The following is a 21386-nucleotide window of genomic DNA, read 5'->3' on the forward strand; positions in this document are numbered from 1 at the left end:
TCAAAACCACAATGAGATACCATCTCACACCAGTTAGAATGGCGATCATTAAAAGGTGAGGAAACAACAGATGCTGGAGAGGATGTGGAGAAATAGGAACGCTTTTACACTGTTGGTGGGAATGTAAATTAGTTCAACCACTGTGAAAGACAGTGTAGCAATTCCTCAAGGATCTAGAACCAGAAATACCAGTTGACCCAGCAATTCCATTACCGGGTATATACCCAAAGGATTATAAATCATTCTACTATAAAGACACATGCACATGTATATTTATTGCAGCACTATTCACAATAGCAGACTTGGAACCAACCCAAATGCCCATAGACTGGGTAAAGAAAATGTGGCACATATACACCATGGAATACTGCGCAGCCATAAAAAAGGAGGGGTTCATGTCTTTGCAAGGACAAGAAGCTGGAAACCATCATTCTCAGCAACTAACACAGGAACAGAAAACCAAACACTGCCTGTTCTCACTCATAAGTAGGAGTTGAACAATGAGAACACATGGACACAGGGAGGGGAGCATTATACACCAGGGCCTGCCAGGGGCCTGGGGGCTAAGGGGACGGATAGCATTAGCAGAAATACCTAATGTAGATGACGGGTTGATGGGTGCAGCAAACCACCATGACACGCATATACCTATGTAACAAACCTGCATGTTCTGCACATGTATCCCAGAACTTAAAGTATAATAAGAAAAAGAATGTATATTATCTAGATGCATCTATTTAAATTTAATGGGTATTAAATTTATTAAACATACCTACAAAATCTAAGTAAGACATGAATTTAAAAAAAATAAAAGAACAGTGCCTCACACTGTAATAGGAAATGACAGCTATTGCTATTAGGAGTACGGCATCTATTAACAGTTTCCAGCAGTAAACACAACCATTATCAAATAATAAAGACCTATTATAAAAATATTCAAGCAACAGAGATCTATTAAAATTTTTATCTTTGCTTCAAAATAATATGGAGTGAGGAGTGTAGGTTAAAGATTAGTCATGTACTGATCTTTATAAACGCTGGGGCTGGTAAAAGCCCCCTCTTTGCCTTGCACACTTGTCCCTTCTCCCATTCCATCCCTCAGAAGTAAACATAATGAACACATTGATGGCTACACTTCCAGACTTTTCTATACATACAGAGAAATGTGAATGTTAGTACAAATACACATACACAGTTTTACACAAGTGGGGTCATATTGGATATATTGTTTTGCAACTTGATTTTTCCCTTGATAATTTGTAAACTTCCTTTCTTGTTGGAATGAAGAATGTTCCTCATCATAGCTGAAGGGTCCTTGTCTGATGAACATATTTTGCCATTTTCCTACTGATGGACATGTAGATCCCTTCTGCACATTACAATTTTGTTCTGGCCAATATTTTCTCTCTCCTTTTTCTATTTCTTTTTTTATCATCTGCTTCATTTTTCATTTATCTATTTTCTCTCTTTAGTACCAGAAGTCAACACTTTTGTCAGCTTCTGGGTTAGCACTCCCCACCCACTGCTTCCTTGAATGCTCTGAAGACCAATGAATTCCTTATTCTATGAGCCTGACCTTTATAGGCCAAAAAAGAGAGAGAGAAATAACAATGAAAGTGAATTTCTACTACTGTTATGTTTAAGTCACAGTGCAGGCTGCTTTTGCTTTCCTGAGAAAGTATGTCAAGTGTTTTTTAAATTCTTTTTTAAAAATTCTTTTCTTTAAAACCTTATTTTTTTCTTGTTCTTTCTTGTCTCTTTTTTTTTCTTTTTCCTTGCCAGCAGAAAGTGAAGGAGGCACACTTTCAAGTTTGCTTTTTAATCCACAAACTCAACATTTTTTATTTTCTGTTTACTAAGTCACACAATTCCCTTGGAGGCAGACCTTTATGTGTCCCTTTATTAATGTTTTGTCCTTTATTTTCCACATAAAGTAATAAACTAATAAGTAAAATCTTTATTAGAATTTCTCTCCAACTTTGGAATCTTTTTATGAGGCTGTAGGAGCCTGAATAATAGTCCCAAAGCCATCCGTGCCCTAATCCTTGGAACCTGTGAATGTTACCTTATGCTGCAAAAAGGATTTGACAGATTAAGTTAAGGATTTTGAGATGGGGAGATTTTCCTGGATTATCTAGATGGGGCCTAAATGTAGTCACAGGAGCTCTTCTGAAAGGGAGGCAAGGGGAGATTTGACTAAAGAAGAGGAGAAGGCAATGTGTAGGTGGAAGCAGAGATTAGAGTGATGCAGCTACGAGCTAGCAAATGCCCACAGTAAGTTGGAGGAGGCAAGGAATGGGTTCTCTCTCCATTGGAGCTTCCAGATGGAACTAGCCCTGCTGGTTTCGAACTTCTGGTCTCTAGAACTGTGAGAGAACAAATTTCTCTTGTTTTAAGGTACAGAGTTCATGGTAGTCTGTCAGGAAATGAATACAGAGCTCTATTCACAATGTTCTGTAATTAATTATGCTATTTTTTTTCAATTTGTTGCTTGTTATTGTTCTTTTTAATTGCTTTTCTTCCCAGTAGTTTGCAGACATCAAAACAAAGTTATATATTTAAAACTGGTGATAAACAATGAGTTTATAATAGCCTTTCATGATAAGTAGGGGCTTGTTTAACTCAACTCACCTGTTTTTTGCCTTCCCCACCGGCACTCTAGCTGCACCAAACTCCTAGGGCCTTGCTTTGATACGGTCCTGAATCTGCAATCCCACTCTGTAGAGGTTTCTGCTATTTATAGGCTTTTTTTTTCACCTTTATCAATTTTTAAGACACGTAGCACTTATTTCCTGTTTTCCGTTCTAGGTATTTGAGTACACAGCTTATTGTGTCTACTGGATTGTATGTATTAAAGGCAAGGATACACTATACTTCCTTATCATCTTTCCTGGAACAAAGTAGAAAGAAATAAACTGACTATTTGGGAGGTAATTTCCCAAATAATGGCCCCAAAGAGATTCATGCCCTAATCCCTGGAACCTGTGAATGTTACCTTATAGAGGAAAAAGGATTTGATAGATTTAATTAAGCTAAGGATATTGAGAGGGGGAGATTGTCCCGGATTATCTAGATGAGCCCTAAATTTAGTCACAAGGATTCTGCTGAGAGGCAAATGGAGATTTGACTATAGAAGAGGAAAAGGCAGTGTGCAGATGGAAGCGGTTATTGACACATTATAGGTATAATAACTAATATTTACTGAGGATCTACTATGTTTCAGACGATGTAATGGGCATTTTATATATTCCGTCTCAGTTTATCCTCACAAGAGCCATGTGAAGTGGTTTTTCCAGTTATCCATTGCTACATAATAAACCGTCCCAAAACCTAGTGGCTTAAAATGATGACAGCATTGGCTGGGTGCGGTGGCTCACGCTTATAATCCCAGCACTTTGGGAGGCTGAGGTGGGCAGACAACCTGAGGTCAGGAGTTCGAGACCAGCCTGCCCAACATGGTGAAACCCTGTCTCTACTAAAAAAAAAAAAAAAAAAAAAAAAGAATGCAAAAAATACAAAAATTAGCCGGGTGTGGTGGCGGGAGCCTGTAATCCCAGCTACTCAGGAGGCTGAGGCAGGAGAATCACTTGAACCCAGGAGGCAGAGGTTGCAGTGAGCCGAGATCACGCTGCTGCACTCCAGCCTGGGTGACAGAGCAAGGCTGCAGTTCGAAAATAATAATAATAATAATAATAATAATAATAAATGACAGCATTTGCTTTACTCACCAATGTGCATTTGGACAGGTCAAGGCAGGGAAAGCTCATCTCTGCTCCGCTCTGCGTCAGCTGGGGTAGCTCGAAGGCTCAGGGTTGGAATCATCTGAAGGTTCATTCACTCACATGCCTGGTGGCTGACACTGGCCATGGGCCGAAACCTTATTTGGAGCTGTGGACTGGAACACCTCCATGCTCCCTCTCCTTGAGCTGCCTCACAATGGGTTCCCAGGGTGAGTGCCCAGTGAGAGAGAGCCAGGTGGAAGCTGTCTCACCCTTGATGACCTGGCTTCAGGTGAGATGCAGTGTCATTTCCACAGCATTCTGTTGTTCGAGGCAATCACAAAGTGCCACCCAGTTTCTAGAGGAGGGGAAATGGAGTCTGTCTCTTGATGGGATGTGGCAAGAAACGGTGGAATGGGAAATATTGCTCCACTTTTGAGAATTCCTTCTGCTGCAGCAGAAGCTCATCATGGTTAAATGATTGAAGCTGTAAGTGGCTGAGTGCTCAAAATTCTGACTCCAAAGCCCAGACTATGATTCAGATATTTCTCTCACTATGTGACTTTTAAAGCTATTAATATCACATGATCAATTCCTTTTATAATCTCTAAACAAATTCTTATAAGCACTCTTTATTATTTTTAAACAAAAATTTCTACTGATGCACATAGATGTACATAGTTTCAGGGTACATATGATCATTTAATACATTTATGTAGTTTGTAAAGATTAATCAGTACACGTGGAATATCCATCACCTTAAATATTTGTCTTTTCTTTATGCCAGAAACATTATTCTCTTCCAGCTATTTTGAAATCTACAATAGATTTTATTGACTATAGTCACCCCACTAATCTATTGAACACTAGGTCTTATTTTTTTCTATCAAACCATATATTTGTACCCATTAATCAACTTCTCTTCACCCATACCACCCCCTCACCTTCCTGGACTCTGGTAACAACCAATCTGTTCTCCATCTTCATGAGATCCACCTTCTTAGCCCCCACAGATGAACTAGTACATGTGATATTTTTCTGTGCTTGTTTTATTTCATTTAACATAACCTCAAGTTCCATCCATGTTGATGCAAGTGGCAAGATTTCATTCTCTTTTATGGCGAAATAATATTCCACTGTGTGTACCACATTTTCTTTATCCAGTCATCTGTCGATAGGCACTTAGGTTGATTCCATGTTTTGGCTGTTGTGAATAGTGCTGCAATAAACATGGGAGTGCAGATGTCTCTTTGATATATTGATTTCCTTCCTTTTCAGTATATACCCAGTAGTGGAATTGCTGGATCATACGGTAGTTCTATTTTTAGTCTTTTGAGAAACCTCCAAACTGTTCTCCACAGTGGTTGTACTAATTTACATTCCCACCAGCAGCACAGTTCTTCTTTCTCTACATCTTTGCCAGCATTCATTATTGCCTGTCTTTTTGATAAAAGCCACATTAACTGGGGTGAAATGCTATTTCATTGTGGTTTTGAGTTGCATTACTCTGATGATTAGTGATGTTGATCATTTTTTCATATACCTGTTGGATTTGTCATCTTTTGAGAAATGCCTATTCCGATATTTTGCCCATTTTTTAATCCAATTGTTCTTTTGCTATTCAGTAGTTTGAGCTCCTTATATATTCTGGTTATTAATCTTTTGTCAGATTGGTAATTTGCAAATATTTTCTCCCATTCTGTGGGTTGTCTCTTCACTTTGCTGACTGTTTCCTTTGCTGTGTGAAGCTTTTTAGCTTGATGTAATCCCATTTAGTCTATATTTACTTTGGTTGCCTGGAGCACTGTTCATTTTTCCATAGGAGGACTATATATGAAAACTTTTTCAAATGTGTATAGATACTGTTGTGCTGCATAACATACTAATTCATAGACCATTTTTGAATTTTTGGTAGCTTTTTATCCAGGGAAAGGGAATATCATTTTCAAGGAAGCAGAGGTGAGAGGATATAGCATGTGTGGAGAACAGCATGGAGTGAAATGGCTAGAGCAGAAGTAGGGGAGAGCAAGGCTGTAAGAGATGAGTTTACAAGCAAGCAGGGCCATGCCACAGGAAGGCAAAGAGATTAGACCCAATCCCCGAGGCAAGGAGGAGCCATTGAAATGTTGTGAGCAGGGAAGTGATGGATTTCAGGCCTGATTTTTAAATGACCACTTTGGCTTCAGTGTTGAGAATTTAAAAGCATAGGATTTGGAGTGATATGTAAATCTCAATTCACCCACTTACTGCATAATTTGGAATTTGCTTAGAATATTTTATGCTCTTTCAATCTGTAGACGCAGGTATTTTCAATTCAGGAAAGGTTTTTTTCCTTTTGACGTCTTTGGCTTTTTAATTTTCCTGGTGTCTTATTAACAGTGCATAGATTTAAGTTCAAATCCTGGGTTCCAACTGAGAGTTGGGCACACCTGTTCTAGTAAGACGGCGTGCTCTCTAATCTGCCCGGGTTCATCAGGATGGGCTTAGCTAATGGCATAACAAATAAACCCTGAAGTCTCGGTGGTTTAATATGATAAAGGGTTATCACCTGCTTGTGAAAAGTCTGATACAGAATGAGAAACTTTTCTCTACTTTGTAAATTATGGCCTCTGGAACACATAGCAGGGGGAGATGAAGTTGGAAGGTTTCATGAGATGAGTTAAAGTCAGGCCTGGAGTGGCTTCCGTCACTTCCACCCACATCCTGTTGGCTAGGATTCGGTTAAAGGCTCCAATCTGACTGCAAAGGAGGCTGGTAAATGCAGAGGTACACGTGGATATTTGACCAGCACAAGTGGTTTCTGCCATCTTCCTCCCCGTCCAGATTTTCTGTTACTCTCAATCAATTAAAATTGAGATTCTCATAATGAACTGATGCAGTTTTTTTATTCCAAATTCTGTCTACAGCATATCATTTCTGAGGACTAGACGCCTCACAAGTACTCCCTACTTATAGCCCAGGTGTTTTTCTGGAGTTTGCCCTCTCCTGATGCTAAGGTGCCTGTTAGAGAAATGCAGACAAAATTCCAACGGTCTTAAAAAATAAAATGTATGATTGAGTAATGGCTACATGGTTCCCTACTTGACATGGATGGGTTGAAAGGAACATACAGAATGTCATCCTGCCTTTTAAACAAGTGGCTTTCATATGACCATGTCTAATATTTTTCCCTTTTTCTAAGTTTCAGACTTTAAGATCCATTTGTTTTTATTTTTTATTTTTTTCCTATTCTCATCTGCTGAGAGGACCCACATAATTATTAAACTAATTAGCTACTAATACATGTAAATTATTTATCTAGTAGGGTAAGAGAATGGATATCTTGGTTAGCTGTTTTTTTTAGTAGGTACAAGTTTTCACCATGTTGGCCAGGCTAGTGTTGAACTCCTGACTTCAGGTGATCTGCCTGCCTCGGCCACCCAAAGTGCTGGGATTACAGGCATGAGCCACCATGCCAGGCCAAGCTGACTGTTAATTAAACACTAGCAGGAATTACAATGTAATAAAAATATACTACAATAAATATAATTAAATTTCCTTTGATAATTCAAAAGTGACCTCAGAATCCCAAAGGAGTTCAGCATCTATGTAAAATATTTTAATATGTATTTTACATATTTTTTAAAGCACTTAGACTTTACAAAGTGCTTTCATATGTTTTATCTTATTTAATCTTTATAATTCCATGCAGTGGGAGTTATTATCCCCATTTGTTGGATGAAGAAATGAATCAGAAAGGTTATTTACCCAACATTACAAAGCTTGAGACGAGCTGTCTTTATACTGATGACCATAAGTAATTATTGTCCAGTCCTGCAGACATGAATTCTGACATTTGGATGGACCTTGAATTTGGTTCTACACATGATGATAACTCCTTAATAAAAAGTTGCTTATTTGTCTTTTGTTGTCATAAATGTTCATTGCAGAACTAGAAAATAATGAAGTTCTAGCTATTGGTTGTTAGGATTCTGGATAATTGGGAGTTCATTCTGTTTTGTTTTGTTTTTGAGACAGTCTCACTCTGTCATCCAGGCTGAAGTGCAGTGGCACGATCTCAGCTCACTGCAACCTCTCCTTCTCTGGTTCAAGCGACTCTTGTGCCTCAGCCTCCTGAGTAGATGGGATTACAGGCACACACCACCACGCCCGGCTAATTTTTTTGTATTTTTAGTAGAGATGGGCTTTTGCCAAGTTGCCTGGGCTAGTCTTGGGGTTACAGGAGTGAGCAACCATGACTGGCCTCTGTTTTTTATTTGTTATATTTAGATCCATACAAACTTCACTATAAATGAACAATTGGTATCAATTCAATTGTTAATTTAGCTTTTTTACAAAGGCTGAAATAAAGTAGACACTTTCTTTTCTTTCTTTTCTTTTCTTTCTTTTTTTTTTTTTTTTGAGACAGAGTTTTGCTCTCATCGCCTAGGCTGGAATGCAGTGGTGCAATCTCGGCCCACTGCAACCTCCGCCTCCCAGGTTCAAGTGATTCTCCTGCCTCAGCTTCCTGAGTAGCTGGGATTACAGGCACTCACCACCAGGCCCAGCTAATTTTTTGTATTTTTAGTAGAGACAGGGTTTCACCATATTGGGCAGGCTGGTCTTGAACTCCTGACCTCAGGTGATCCACCTGCCTCGGCTTCCCAAAGTGCTGGGATTATAGGTGTGAGCCACCATTCCCAGCCAAAGCAGACACTTTCTGTATTTTAGATTTTACTTAGCATTATTTTCTAAAGTTTTTTTTTCTCTAAAGGGAATTATTATTCTTAAAAATATGGTTCCTAAAAAGTACTGGAAAATGCATCTCTAGTTGACAGGGAAGAATGTGAAATCTTCTATTTTACAACTTTCTTCCTTTTCTTAAGAAAAAAAAGAATAAAAACATCTCAGAATATCACATATACAGATGAGTTTGGGAAAGCTTATTTTCTGTCTTTTTAAGTTTGGAGCATTGGCATTGTAGAAAAACACAACCTATATTATCTGTCATACTCACCGTCTATGTTTTTTATGTCATATTTGTTAACAAGAAAGCATTTAAAAGCAATTACACAACTTTTAAAAATCCATCGTTTCCCAATAAGCTCCCAAGGCTGGTTTTGCTGGTGTGCAGGGTTCTGCTCTGACAGTGTGTGCTGTTTCACATGAGCCCATGCCCGCAGAGAGCTGATCAGCCATGGCAGGAGGAAATTGACCACACAGGGGTTCATCAGCCCTTCACTGAGATATTTAATTTCCGCTGTGAGGACCTTGCTCAGTTGCACAGATCTGCCCTGGCAATGGCAACCTAGCAACCCGGTGGAGCAGCGCCGACCCTGGGCAGCGCTCCGAGGTAGAAGGGTGCAGGGAGATGTTAATTATTTACAGTGCTGGATTAGTGAAGCCGTGAAGAACACCTAGGCCACCATCCAACTGGAGTTAATTGCCTTTTCATCTGAAGTGCACACACACGATGAGCTTATCTGAGGACCTGAAAATATGCTGGTTTAATTACATGTTTCTTGGTGGATAAAAAGCAATTTGTAAAGCTGAATGATCATTAAATTTAATTGAAATTAATCAAATATTAGAATGATCAATTTTCTGAGTAGCATTATCGTTCTGCAAAAAAGAAAGCTGTTCAAATTTATTTAAATTTTATGTTAAATACTATGTCCAACACTTGTGGTCTCATATTAAGATGATCAAAGGCTAATATTAAACCAGGCATGGACAGTCACTGCTTAAGTTGCACTTGACTCTGGGAAACATTCCTGTTATTATTAGTAGCAACAAAAAGTTAAAATCAGAGATTACTACATAGAACAAAGAGGAAACACTACGTTTCTCTGGTGTGTGTGTGTGTGTGTGTGTGTGCGTCTGTGCATACACCTGTGACCAAGCAAGAACAGGCAACAACATTCATTAAGCGCCAACTATATTCCAGGTGCTTTATATACATTGTCTTTGTATGGGGTAGGCTAGGTATTATTATTATCCCCATTTACAGACAAGGCATCTAAGACTTAGGGGATAGTGCAGTTTGCCCAAGGCGATGAAGATGGGATTTGGACTCAGGTCTGCCAGGACCTAAAGACCCCTGTCTTTTCACTACACTGTAGACCAGACCAAATGACTTAAGGTCAGAAGATCAGATTGACTCACAGTGGGTGGTAGGGGAAAGGGTTGGAGCTGTGGGAATTGGAAGGAGGCATACCAGTTAACTCCATTTGCATTCACACCTGATATTCCTACATCTTCAGTACAGGTGGTTAGCATCCTCGCTTGAGCCTCAGCTGTGTTCTTTACTGGGATTCAGCATGCCTGGCCTTGTCTGCCAAATGGAAGTTCTGGGCCAAACAAAAGGACCTTAGCTTAAGGGGTTGAAGAGCCTCAGAGAAAACTCATCCCAGAGAAGGAAGAGACATCACTATGAGTTTGTCTGTTTCAAAGTCTTAGTGTCCAAGAGAGGTATCATGAATAATTAAACCACGCTCAGTGGTCTGAGATGAATCCTATCATCTTCTGTCCTTTCCTCTTTTCTTCCATAGGTACCAGACCTGCATGAGCTCTGAAGGCTCTGCCTTGCTTCTTGCACCTCTGCTACTGCCTTGGTGTTTGCTTCTCGCTGAACTTGAACTAACCCAGAAGCATTGTCCCAGCACCTTCCCCCATGTTACAGGCCATTAGGAAGCTCTAGCATTTTGAGAGAAGGGATCCCTGAGTGCCTGGTGGTTGTGGGCTTGAACATATGTGACTCCATCTTCATCCCAGTGGCCACTGGACACACTTGGGGGCACTCTGCAGAAGGCTAGCATACCTGAGAAGCAAGTGGGGCAAGGTCCCATGAAACCTGGGCTATGGCTGCTTATGTGTCCTCTCGGTGGCCACAGGTGATGAGACTCAGGAAAACTGAGGTTATAAACACACAATGAAAATACCACACCAGGTCTGGGAGCAGTAGCTCACGCCTGTAATCCCAGCACTTTGGGAAGCCCAGGCAGGTGGATCACTTGAGGTCAGGAGTTCCAGATCTGCCTGGCCAACATGTGAAACCCTGTCTCTGCTAAAAATACAAAAATTAGCTGGGAATAGTGGCACATGCCTGTAATACCAGCTACTCAGGAGGCTGAGGCAGGGGAATCACTTGAACCTGGGAGGTGGAGGTTGCAGTGAGCCGACAACGAGCCACTGCACTCCAGCCTGGGCAACAGAGTGAGACTCCATCTCAAAAAAAAAAAAAAAAAAGAAAAAGAAAAAAGACAAAAATCACACTGAACTAATAATAACTGCTATCATAACCATAAGGAGCCCCATGTTTAGTTTCTATAGCAAGAATTTTACAACCATTTTGTATTTGTAAATCAGGCAAAACATATTTACTGCTTGCCATATGCTAGCCACTATACTAAGCTTTATATTTGCTAACCCTAAGGCAGACACTTATTCAATACCCATTACTCCAGTCCTTTATGCTAACAACACCCTGCTTTTATTTGAGACAACAATGTGCTCAGCCTCCAGTCATGGTTTATGACACTCAGTTATGACACACCTGTTCTCTGCAGTCCCAGCTTCTTTTCATTGAAGAGAGGGAGACTGGGTTATGGAACACACTTCTGGAAGACTACAGGTGAAACCCCTCACCCCTTTCAGGCCTTGTTCAAGTGTCACCTTCCCTGACCATCCTGTTTAAAATGGTAGACCCTGGCACATAGAAGGCACTCAATATATTTTTTTAAAGTCAGGTGTGGTGGTATGTGTCTGTAGTCCTAACTACTCAGGAGCCTGAGGCAAGAGGATTGCTTAAGCCCAACAGCTTGAGGCTGCAGTGAGCTATGATTGCATCACTGCACTCCAGCCTGTGCAACTGAGTGAGGCCCTGTCTCTAAAAACAAACAAACCATTTTTTAGAGTGAACTCGTGAAAATAAAATTAGAAAAATCTCTGGAGAAAGTACTGAACAGCAAGCACAGATGCCCAGGGAGAGGAAGATGCCTGGCATGTTTGGTGAACAGGAGGCCAGCATGACTGGGATGGGTGTGATGGAGGGGAGAGGAAGGAGGGATGGGACCAGGTGACAGTGGAAGGCCTGCCTGCACAAGAGCTTGCAGGGCACAGACAGGCATTGGGAACATACTCTGAGTGATCATACTATGAGGTTGAGGAAGGATTCTGGGCAGAAGGATGACAGCATCTGACAGCATCCATTTAAAACTACCATCTGGCTGTGGCTGAAAGAGACTGAAAATGACAACATAGAAACAGGGAGAACAGGAGGCTGCTGCAAAATCCAAGCTGGTGATGATGCAGCTTGGACCATGGTGGTAGCAGTGAGGGAGAAGAGAAGCGATCAGGTTTCACATGCATACTGAACGTGTAGTCAACAGGACTTGCCGACAGATTGGATGTGGATTGTGAAAGAAAGGAGATGAAGGATGACCTTAAGGGTTTTGCCCCAAGCAGCATCATGGCTGGGAGGACTGCTGGAGGAATGGGTTTTGAAGGGAAACATCAAGCACTCAATTTTGGACATGTTTAAGTTTGAGATGCCTATTAAATATCCAAGTGGAGATACAAAAGGTCAAATAGATACACATCTAGATTTTAGAGAGAAGGCCAGGTCAGGGACAGAGGTAGTATCTAAAGCCTTGAGAGTGGATGCATGCACCTAGAAAGTGAGTGCAGAAAAAAGAAAGAATAAAAGAAGTTCAAGTGTAAGGATGAGCCCTGGGATATTTCAATCATGATGACAATAATATGTGCCAGGCACAGGCCCCTTATCTGCAGGGGCTCATTTGCCCCTTACATAAATGCTGCAAGTTAAGTTCTCTCAACCTGACTTGATGGAAGGGGAATCTGTTTCACAGAGCTGGGTCATCTGTTCAAGGGCACACAGGTGGTTAAGAGCTAAAACCTACCCGACAAAGTTTTCCTTCCTCTAGCAATCTAACTTATAAACCTTGGTATTATCCTTTGTCTTCCCCTCCCCATCCAACCAGCCTTTGATTTCTATCTTCACATTAAGCTTTAGTACAGGGCATCCTAATTCTTTGCCCTGAACAATTCCTCCTGCCTCCTAATAGGATTTCTTGCCATGAGACTCTCCCCTGCTCTAGTTCATTCCTTGTTTCCTAAAAATAAAGCTGATCGGGTCAACTTCCTGTTTAGTCCTTCCATTCATTCCCCATAAATTCTAATCCAGCTCCTTAGCTTGGTAAACAGGAGCCTTCACAATCTGGCTCCAAGCTCTTTTGTGTCTCAGTTTCATATACTGTTGTTGCTTTTTGGTGCCTATGCTGGGCTTAAACAGCATGGGAACAAAAAGGCAACTGCAGTACATGATGTCAGGCACCTGATGGTGTGAGCTGTGTCTTGTTCCACATCTCAGGGGAAAGCTTTCTGCTTGTCACCATGAAGTACGATGTTTGGTGTAGTATTGTTTTACACGCCCTTTATCACATTGCAGGAATTCTTTCTGTAGATGCTAAGAATGTATCATTATTATCATGAATTGATGTCAACTTTTATGAAATGTTTTTCTGCATCGACTTGGCATCATAATTTCTCTCTTTTGATTAATCACTGATTTATTTTCTACTCTTAAATTAACCTTATCTTCCTTGGATAAACCCAACTTCGTCTTCATGTGTTAACCTCTTTAAAAAATATATATATATTTCTGGATTTGATTTGCTAATATTTTGTTTAGCACATGGCCCTACAGTTTGTACAGTGGCCAAGGGGAAGCACTTTTTTTGGAAAGGTGGCCAAAAGCAAGCTGTTAAGTAGGAGCAGTTTGATTTCCCCTTCTGCCTGGGATGAGGGCCTCTGTGTGGACAGCAAGGATTGGGATGGAAGGGACATCCAAAGTTCTCTATTATTACAGGAAAATGCAAATTTTGTTATTGAAAACATTCATTAAAAAAGAACACTTTCATATTCAGTACAAAATTTGGTACATATGTGGTACAAAAACTGAAATAGATCTCATTGCTAAAATTCAAAAGTTTTAATAGCAGGGAAATAAAAGTCTATAAATGAGCCTGTATATCTATATGTTCAGCTTGCCAGTTCACCTGACATAAAAATAAATAGAGGGAAGAAGTCCCCAAAACACCCCTTCAGGAAGCTTTTTTACATCACCTCCATGTATGACCCCTTCTCTGTGACTTTGATTAGGCCAAGGTTGATAAGAACAGTCTTTTCCAGTTCCAGATAATTCTCGTAGTCCATTTTTAATTCAGCCTGCATTTGTTCTTTTGACTTCTGATATGTTTTCTGGGGGGGAAGAAAAACAAGACGTCCCTATAAAACACTGATATCTAAAAACACCAAAGGATGAAAAGGGGCTGTTTGTGAATAGTTGACCTGGCTGCTGTTTTCTGGAAAGGGTTGGATGGAGGGCAGGAAGGCAGGAGGGCAGGTGGGCGGGAGGCAGTCAGATGTGCTGGGAAAGGAGGGAGTGGGGGGAAACATGGTCCCCAACCACTGTCTCTCAAAAAAAAGTCCCTTTTTCCGGCCTTCTTCCCTATAACTCTTGTTTCCCATATGTAGACTGGAGGGTGACTAATAGCCTAGAGGTTGCAGAATTCTTTTGAAATCCCCCTCTTCTGAGTCCATATGGATGGCATAGCTTGTGGATCACACAGCAATGACTACTCTCCCAGGCTGAGTCTCCAGCTGAAATTCTGGTTAGGAAAATTCCCATTTCATATGCGACTAGAGCAGTGATTATTATTGTCCATTGAGGAGTGAGCTGTTTCCAGATTTTATGTTTGCAAAGAGACAGGTGCATGATTTTCCTGAAATCTGTGTTGAACTGTACAGCCTCATCCTGGCACCTGGTGAGCACTCATACAGGCCAGCCTTGCTGGACGAACATGTGAACACTTTCTGTGTGCCAGTTATTGGCTAAGTGCTGTAAATATTTTAACTCATTTAAGCTCCATTGCAATCTTCTGAGGTAGTTACTGTTGCCATTTCCCCCTTTATCAGCCATTGCTTAGAAGGAGACATTTCTGACTAACATTAGTTGTTTTTCCTTAGTGACTTTTTTTATGTTCTAAATGTAACAGAGGAACCCTTTCAAATTCATTCACATACCCACAATCTATTAATAGTTGCAGAGAAAATTTGAGAAGTGGTGGCTTTACTTAAAAGAGGGCACCATATCAAATGGAAATGAAGTTACAAGAAGTTGGGAACGTTTTGGAAATTGAAAAGTATAATACAATTTAAGATATTATTATTATAATATTCAGGTGTTTAAAAAGTATTTCACATGCAAATTATTTTTGGATTATCCACAATTCTACTCGCTCCCACCGATGTAGATAATTAGGAGCTGTTGCTATGGTATTTAAACACTCATAATAATCGTGGATAATTGCTGGGGAAGGGGAAGGGTGGCAGATTATCTCCCACAATAGAATCTCAACAAATCAACATTTGTTAAGTGCAAAAGAACAAAACTAAGATCAATTTGTTTGTAGCAGTGGAATGCAATGAAAATTTAATTAATTGGCATTCTTTTACACTTTGTCACCAAACATGTTTTTGAAATGAGATCCTCTGCTTTTATTGCACTAATTAGTATTTATCAATAAGTGATAATGTTAATTTATTTGCTAATGCAGCACATTACAGTATTTCCACATGCTAATGCTTTTTTTTTTTTTTTTTGAGATGGAGTTTCGCTCTTGTTGCCTAGGATGGAGTGCAATGGCACAATCTCGGCTCACCGTAACCTCCGCCTCCCAGGTTCAAGTGATTCTCCTGCCTCAGCCTCCCGAGTAGCTGGGATTACAGGTATGTGCCACCATGCCCGGCTTATTTTGTATTTTTAGTAGAGACAGGGTTTCTCCATGTGGGTCAAGCTGGTCTCGAACTCCTGACCTCGTGATCTGCCCGCCTCAGCCTCCCAAAGTGCTGGGATTACAGGTGTGAGCCACCGCGCCCAGTGCCACATGCTAATGCTTTTGAGACTGAAGGCCTCATGTGAGTAATTGTGTTTGAGGATGTATGTATTTGGCTATACGGAACCTACAGATGGGATCAATGATGAAATGCTGGTAACAAAAGCGCAAAGGAGAGAGGGAGCAAGAGGGAAACAGAAATTGAGACTGAGGTGATCTCAAGTGAGAAAGAGAGAAAAGCCTAATTCACAAAGTATTTAGAAGCCCAAAATTCCAGTGGGCAAGGGAAGACCAGCAGAGTCACAGAATTCGTATCAAACAGGGAGAAGCTGAGAAAGAGGAGCACGGGGTGCTTTAGAGCTTAGGTTCTTTTTTAGCAGAGTTTAAGATGGATGTGCCCTGTACCAAATTCTCCTCTATTTCAAGTTTCATAGCTTCAGCATATCATATACAGTAAAATTCACCTCTTTCTCTCTACCCCCTCATATCTATCTATCTATCTATCTATCTATCTATCTATCTATCTATTTATCTATCTATCATCTATCTAATCTATCATCTATCATTATAATTATAATAGCACTATTTACTGAAAGCCTATTTGTCACTTTCTTTAACTGACAGCCTTACAGTAATCCTAGTTATTAGTATTCCCATTTTCAAGATAAGAGACCTGAAGCTCAGCAAAGGTGACAGCCTTGCTCCAAATCTCACAGCTAGTCAGTGGCAGAGTTGGGATTTGAGCCCACGTGTCTTCATTCCATATTCAACTCTTTTTGCACCACCTTCTTTAATGCATTATTCACCAGATATTAAAATTCTATAATGAAAGCATTCAAATTTTGAATTAAGGTATCTGTACTAAAGGACTTTGAAATTATAGAAAATTTCAGAAACTTAAATTGGACAGAATCTCACTAGGTGTCTAACTGGCAGTGAGCTAGGAAATCAAAGGAATGCCCTCTTGACTCTCATGAGAACAAGAGAAGAATGTGAAAAAGTATAACTTTTCTATGGAAACTGTGGATTAAGCCAAACAAATATATTTCCACTGGTGTTTGAGGAAAACATCTTTCATTTCTGAAATTTAACTTACAACTTTTTTCTTTGCCATTTCTAGTTCCATTTCTTTCTTTTCTTGCTCACGAATTTTTTTGCGCTGTTCTACGTATTCCAGATGCTTGACTTCTCTTTCAAAGTAGTGGTTGACACTTGCCATCTGTTAGAAACAGAAGTCCATGAGAGGGTGACAGGCAGGAAGCCCCCATGACCTTTACAAGGCTCTGTTAGAATTTCTGCTGCTTGTAATTAGGTAGACGACCTACCTAATCTGCCTCCCTAATCTACTTGATCATTATCTAATGATCAATCTACCTAATCATTATGTAGATTATCTATTTGGCGATACTTTAAATCTTTTAGGTGAATATAATTTGGAAATTGTAATCACAGGCCCACTACCAGAGGAGCTGGTACAATTCAGGGGCTACTGTGCTAACATTTAGGGCTCTGTGACTTGGAGGTTTCCAAAGCAGGGTTGGAAGGAGAGAGCTGCAAAAATGTGCAATTTTGTAGTAGAAATATTCAGGGGTTGCTTTTTTCCCATTTCTTCCTTCTTCCTTCTAAATCTGGGGGAAGTTTCATATCATCAATCAAACTTAGAAAACCCAGATGAGGGTATCAATGTAGATCCTAGAGGGACTGGAAGCAGAGCTGAACTCCTGGTCCCTGGAGGGCTTCGAGTGTAGGCACAGAATAGAAGCAGGAAAGTCAGCAGAGACCTTGGGGAAGGCAACCAGGGCAGAGACAGCCTTTTGCCTGCCAGTAACTAGGCCGATGTTTGGACTTGCAGCAGACTGCAATCTATATGTTTAATGTTCACTGTATATACATTTATATATTTCTATTCATTGATCTTTTTAAAGCCTCATTATTAACATTGTTTGAAACACTTGGGTGGTGGGTACAGTGTGGGGGGTGCAGAATACCGCCAGTTCAGCTGTGCTGCCTGCTATACTCCAAGTTGGGTTGGGAGCCGGTGGGGGTGGGTGATGGAGAGATGCATGAACATGTCAACTGGGCCCTCAGGGAAGGGTATCACTGAAATCAGCACCCCACACTTCGGTTACAATGGGAAAAATGACATTTTCTGATTATGAATCCCCAAGTCATTATTCTCTCAGAATCTGGACTTCATTGACTTGGTTTCCCTCCCATGTCATGTTTGGGGCTTTTTTTTAAAGCTTCAAACTATTTAACTCATACAACAGAAATACATCCTCTTATTTACTGTATGAGTCTTTTGTTCCCTTACAGAGCAAAAATGCTGTCATTTCTAACATTTTTTAAAAGACATATCTCAGCAATATCTGGTCACATTACTTCTCAAAGTCATAAGTTAGTTGCTAACCTCATTGGTGGAAGGGCGACTTAATGTCCAAGGAATTTCTAATATATGCAGTGTTCCATAATAATCAGCTGTGGCTATAAATTGCTGTTTAGCTGAAAGATTTAAAATAAATGGGAGGAAAAAATCAGCAAACAGAAAACCATCTTAAGCAGTTAAACATGAAGTATGTTTTTGTTTTGTGTTCTCCCAAAGGACCTGCTGTGGTTCCAGTGATCTTGGCATTTTCATCAGATGTTCATGGCTGGACCACGTAAACATGTACAAGTCATTTTTTCCAGCTGATGAAATGAAAGCTAAGACTGAGCCTTTGTCAGTCCCCCTGCTGCCTCAAAACTTGTATTTCTGGTGACTGTATAAGGAATGTGGCTCCTGGCTGAAGTTGACTCTCTCTGTGGCTGGGCCCACTGGGCATACTTGAGAAGAAAGCAAGGAGAACACATGGAAAGATTTTCAAAGAAAAGTCATGAAGTTCATTTTCACTGAACACAGAAAGGGCTAAAGGGTACCATCATCCAGAAGAATTTCAAAGATGTAGCCAGAATCACAGGTCTTATTGTAAAAACAAGTAGCTGCCTTTGAACATTTAAAATGGGTATAATATGCAAAGTATTTGAGATTTTTAATCTTTTTCTTCTCCTTCTCCTTCTTCTTCTTCTTTTTTTTTGTTTTGTTTTGTTTTTTGTTTTTTTTGAGACAGGGTCTCCCCGCTGTGGCCCAGGCTAGAATGCAGTGGTATGATCATGGCTCACTGCAGCCTCAACCTCCCAGGCTGAATCAATCATCCCACCTCAGCTTCCTGAGTAGCTGGGACTACAGGCACATAGCACCATGCCCGGCTAATTTTTGTTTGGTATTTTTTGTAGAGACAGGGTCTTGGCCATGTTGCTCAGGTTGGCCTTGAACTCCTGGACTCAAGTGATCTTCCCACCTCACTCAGCCTCCCAAAGTGCTGGGATTAGAGGTGTGAGCCACCATGCCCAGCCTGAGAATTGTAATTTTCTATCTCACTGTGTGTGTGTTCTTTTCCTTTTTAGTAGGTCTGCTTCAAATTGCAAAATCCTGGATTCATAATCCCTGTAGGCGTACAAAGCAATGTTTTACACCAAAGTGGGAAAAGATACTTGGGTGGCACATATGGCTAAGCAGTAGTCTGACTGTGACACTCAAGATGCTGAAGACTGAGTTTCCAAATCTAATGTTTCTGAGAAATGGATAGAAAGAGAATTTCATGCTGTACACCTTTGGAAACAAAGGGAAACTTCTTCTTTTAAAAAAGGCAGGTGGGTTACAGTAGTTCACCCCTATAATCCCAGAACTTTGGGAGGCTGAAGCAGGAGGATTGATCACACCACTGCACTTCAGCCTGGGCAACAGAGCAAGACGTCACTGCAAAAAATAAAAATAAAAAGAGGCAAATGTACTGGATTTACATAGAAATTACTACTTGGGCGAAACAGAACAAAAATGGAGACAAAGGACATACATCTCATTTCTATAGACACATCATTGAATTTATGCTTGTTTTGTTATATAATACTTTTTCCTCATAGTTGGTTCAAAGGTTAAAGCTTAAATACATACATAACCCCAGATAATCATTTTATCTTATGAAGAGAATTGCTTGATATTAGCCAGGGGAGAACCACAAAAGTGATATAATATTTAAAAATATGATTTGTAATGAAAATTAAAGAAACAAAATTTATTCTATCTGGGAAAAAAGTCAGCAAAAGATAACAAAGATCCGGGTCATCCTGTCTGACCCGGAGAAGAGAAGGATGTTTCCCATCGTGCGGTTCAAAACCAGCCTCTGCCTGACACGTGTCTCAGAAATCATTCTTGATGAGGCAACGGTGAGAAGAGCTCAGGTTGTGTCCAAGCTTTGAGACCAAGAGAGAAGGAAAAGGAAGAGGAAAGATGGGAAGGAAAGGGAAGAGAGAAGAATGAAAAGGAAAGGAAGAGAAGGGAAGGGATAAGAAGGGATGAGCAGGAAGAAAAACAAAAAACTAAGAAATAAACATTGGAGGCTTTTCAGATGAATGTCAAGATGTTCCCGAGTTACCCAAAATGACTTAGCTTATTTAGTTAGAATTAACATACAAGAAAAGATCCAGGGTTTGATGTAGGTGATCATAGTTATGCAAATGTTTTGAGACTGGGCTGGTTCATGGGTTTTCTCCAGAAGGTCCCAGATATCAATGTATCCATCTTCTCGGCCGATGTAGAAAACTCCGGGCCGAGTCAGGGACCAGTGGCCTGAGGTGTACCTTTTTGGTGCACAGCATGACTGAAGGAGCGGTCCAGTCTTTAAACAAATTTTTAAAAAGACAAATAAAGAAGATTTTGTTATTATCTGAGGGAAATTCACCATGATGTTCGTTAAGTGCAACTCAAGCTAGCTATGATCATATAACAACAAAATTATGCCCACAGGAAGTCTTACTTCTCTTTGTTGTAGGGTTTTTATATAACACCAGCTTTTCTTTCTTGTTTTCATAAGCCACTTTTAGTTGCTTTTCAGAAAATATTAGACATTCCAATTAAGTTGTTGAAGTTTCTAATAATCCAACTTCTAAACCCACTACTGCTTCTAACCTTATGACTATTTCTGTGGAAATCGGTGGACATTAGACAAGTAAAGATTATAAGGACATTCTGCTTATGCCTTTATTTTGCTATCAGATATCTGCTTCCCATGGAAACAGCTCAGTAAACAGTAGAGAGTAAAACAAATGAAAAGTCTGCCAGTTCTGGCTGTGTACTGCATGTTGAAAATCAACATCAGAATTGGCAAATTCTCATATAAAGTGACTTCAGCTGGAAGCAGTTGATCATCTATAAATACACTAGGAAGAGATTTTAGACCATCGAAGCATCATGCAATCATCTTCTCTTTTCTCTCCCATGGGGTAGTCTGCCTTCTTTGGGAGGTTTTCAAAAGTAAGAATAGAATGTGCTTTCTACCCACTTCAGGCTTCATCTACTGACCAGGGGTGCTCCTTCGCCTACTTACATCTGCAGGGACTAAACTAAATCATGGAGCTGTCTCCCACCCTCCAATATATGCATAAGAGATTTTCCTGTGAAGAAAGCATGTCGCAGATTCATGGACTCTGTGGAGGTGACATTTCAAACTTGTTCTCCTTGTCTACTTCTCCCAGCACCTTGAGTTTCTATAACCAAATTCCTGACCCTGGCATAGTCTTTGGACAATCATGCCTGAATTTCCTTTTTCTTTTTCTTTAACTACAAAACTTGCTAATTGTAAAAAAAAAAAAAAAATCAAACATACAGAAGTACATTGGCATAAAGCAGAGTTCTTTGTTGATGACCATTTAAGTAGTTTCTAAATTATTTTCA

The 21386-nt window shown here is 40.2% G+C and overlaps 1 protein-coding gene, 1 long non-coding RNA gene and 1 other non-coding gene across 5 annotated transcripts in view; 1 reads left to right on the forward strand and 2 right to left on the reverse strand.

The window, feature by feature from the left end:
- The first annotated feature begins 11264 nt into the window (after positions 1-11264).
- Positions 11265-20133, forward strand: LOC134808994 (uncharacterized). Its single transcript, XR_010153417.1, has 3 exons — positions 11265-11331; positions 15387-15509; positions 18219-20133. It is a non-coding gene; the product is annotated as an uncharacterized LOC134808994 (long non-coding RNA).
- On the reverse strand, positions 12956-13066 carry MIR4423 (microRNA mir-4423). The gene has a single exon (NR_106653.1). It is a non-coding gene; the product is annotated as a microRNA mir-4423 (primary transcript).
- DNAI3 (dynein axonemal intermediate chain 3) overlaps positions 13696-21386 on the reverse strand; it is a 72938-nt gene continuing 65247 nt past the window's right edge. Inside the window, exons 20-23 of one of the 3 annotated variants that reach the window (XM_009424410.5) lie at positions 20127-20331; positions 18027-18118; positions 16713-16835; positions 13696-13979 (exon numbers count right to left, since the gene is read on the reverse strand). In XM_009424410.5, the coding sequence (XP_009422685.4) occupies positions 13836-13979; positions 16713-16835; positions 18027-18118; positions 20127-20331 (564 nt within the window). In that variant the 3' untranslated portion in view covers positions 13696-13835. The remainder of the gene's footprint in view (positions 13980-16712; positions 16836-18026; positions 18119-20126; positions 20332-21386) is intronic. The other 2 variants (XR_010153416.1, XM_009424414.5) reach the window with 2 other exon arrangements.

This window comes from Pan troglodytes, chromosome 1 (assembly GCF_028858775.2).
Source record: "Pan troglodytes isolate AG18354 chromosome 1, NHGRI_mPanTro3-v2.0_pri, whole genome shotgun sequence".
Taxonomy (NCBI): Eukaryota; Metazoa; Chordata; class Mammalia; order Primates; family Hominidae; genus Pan; species Pan troglodytes.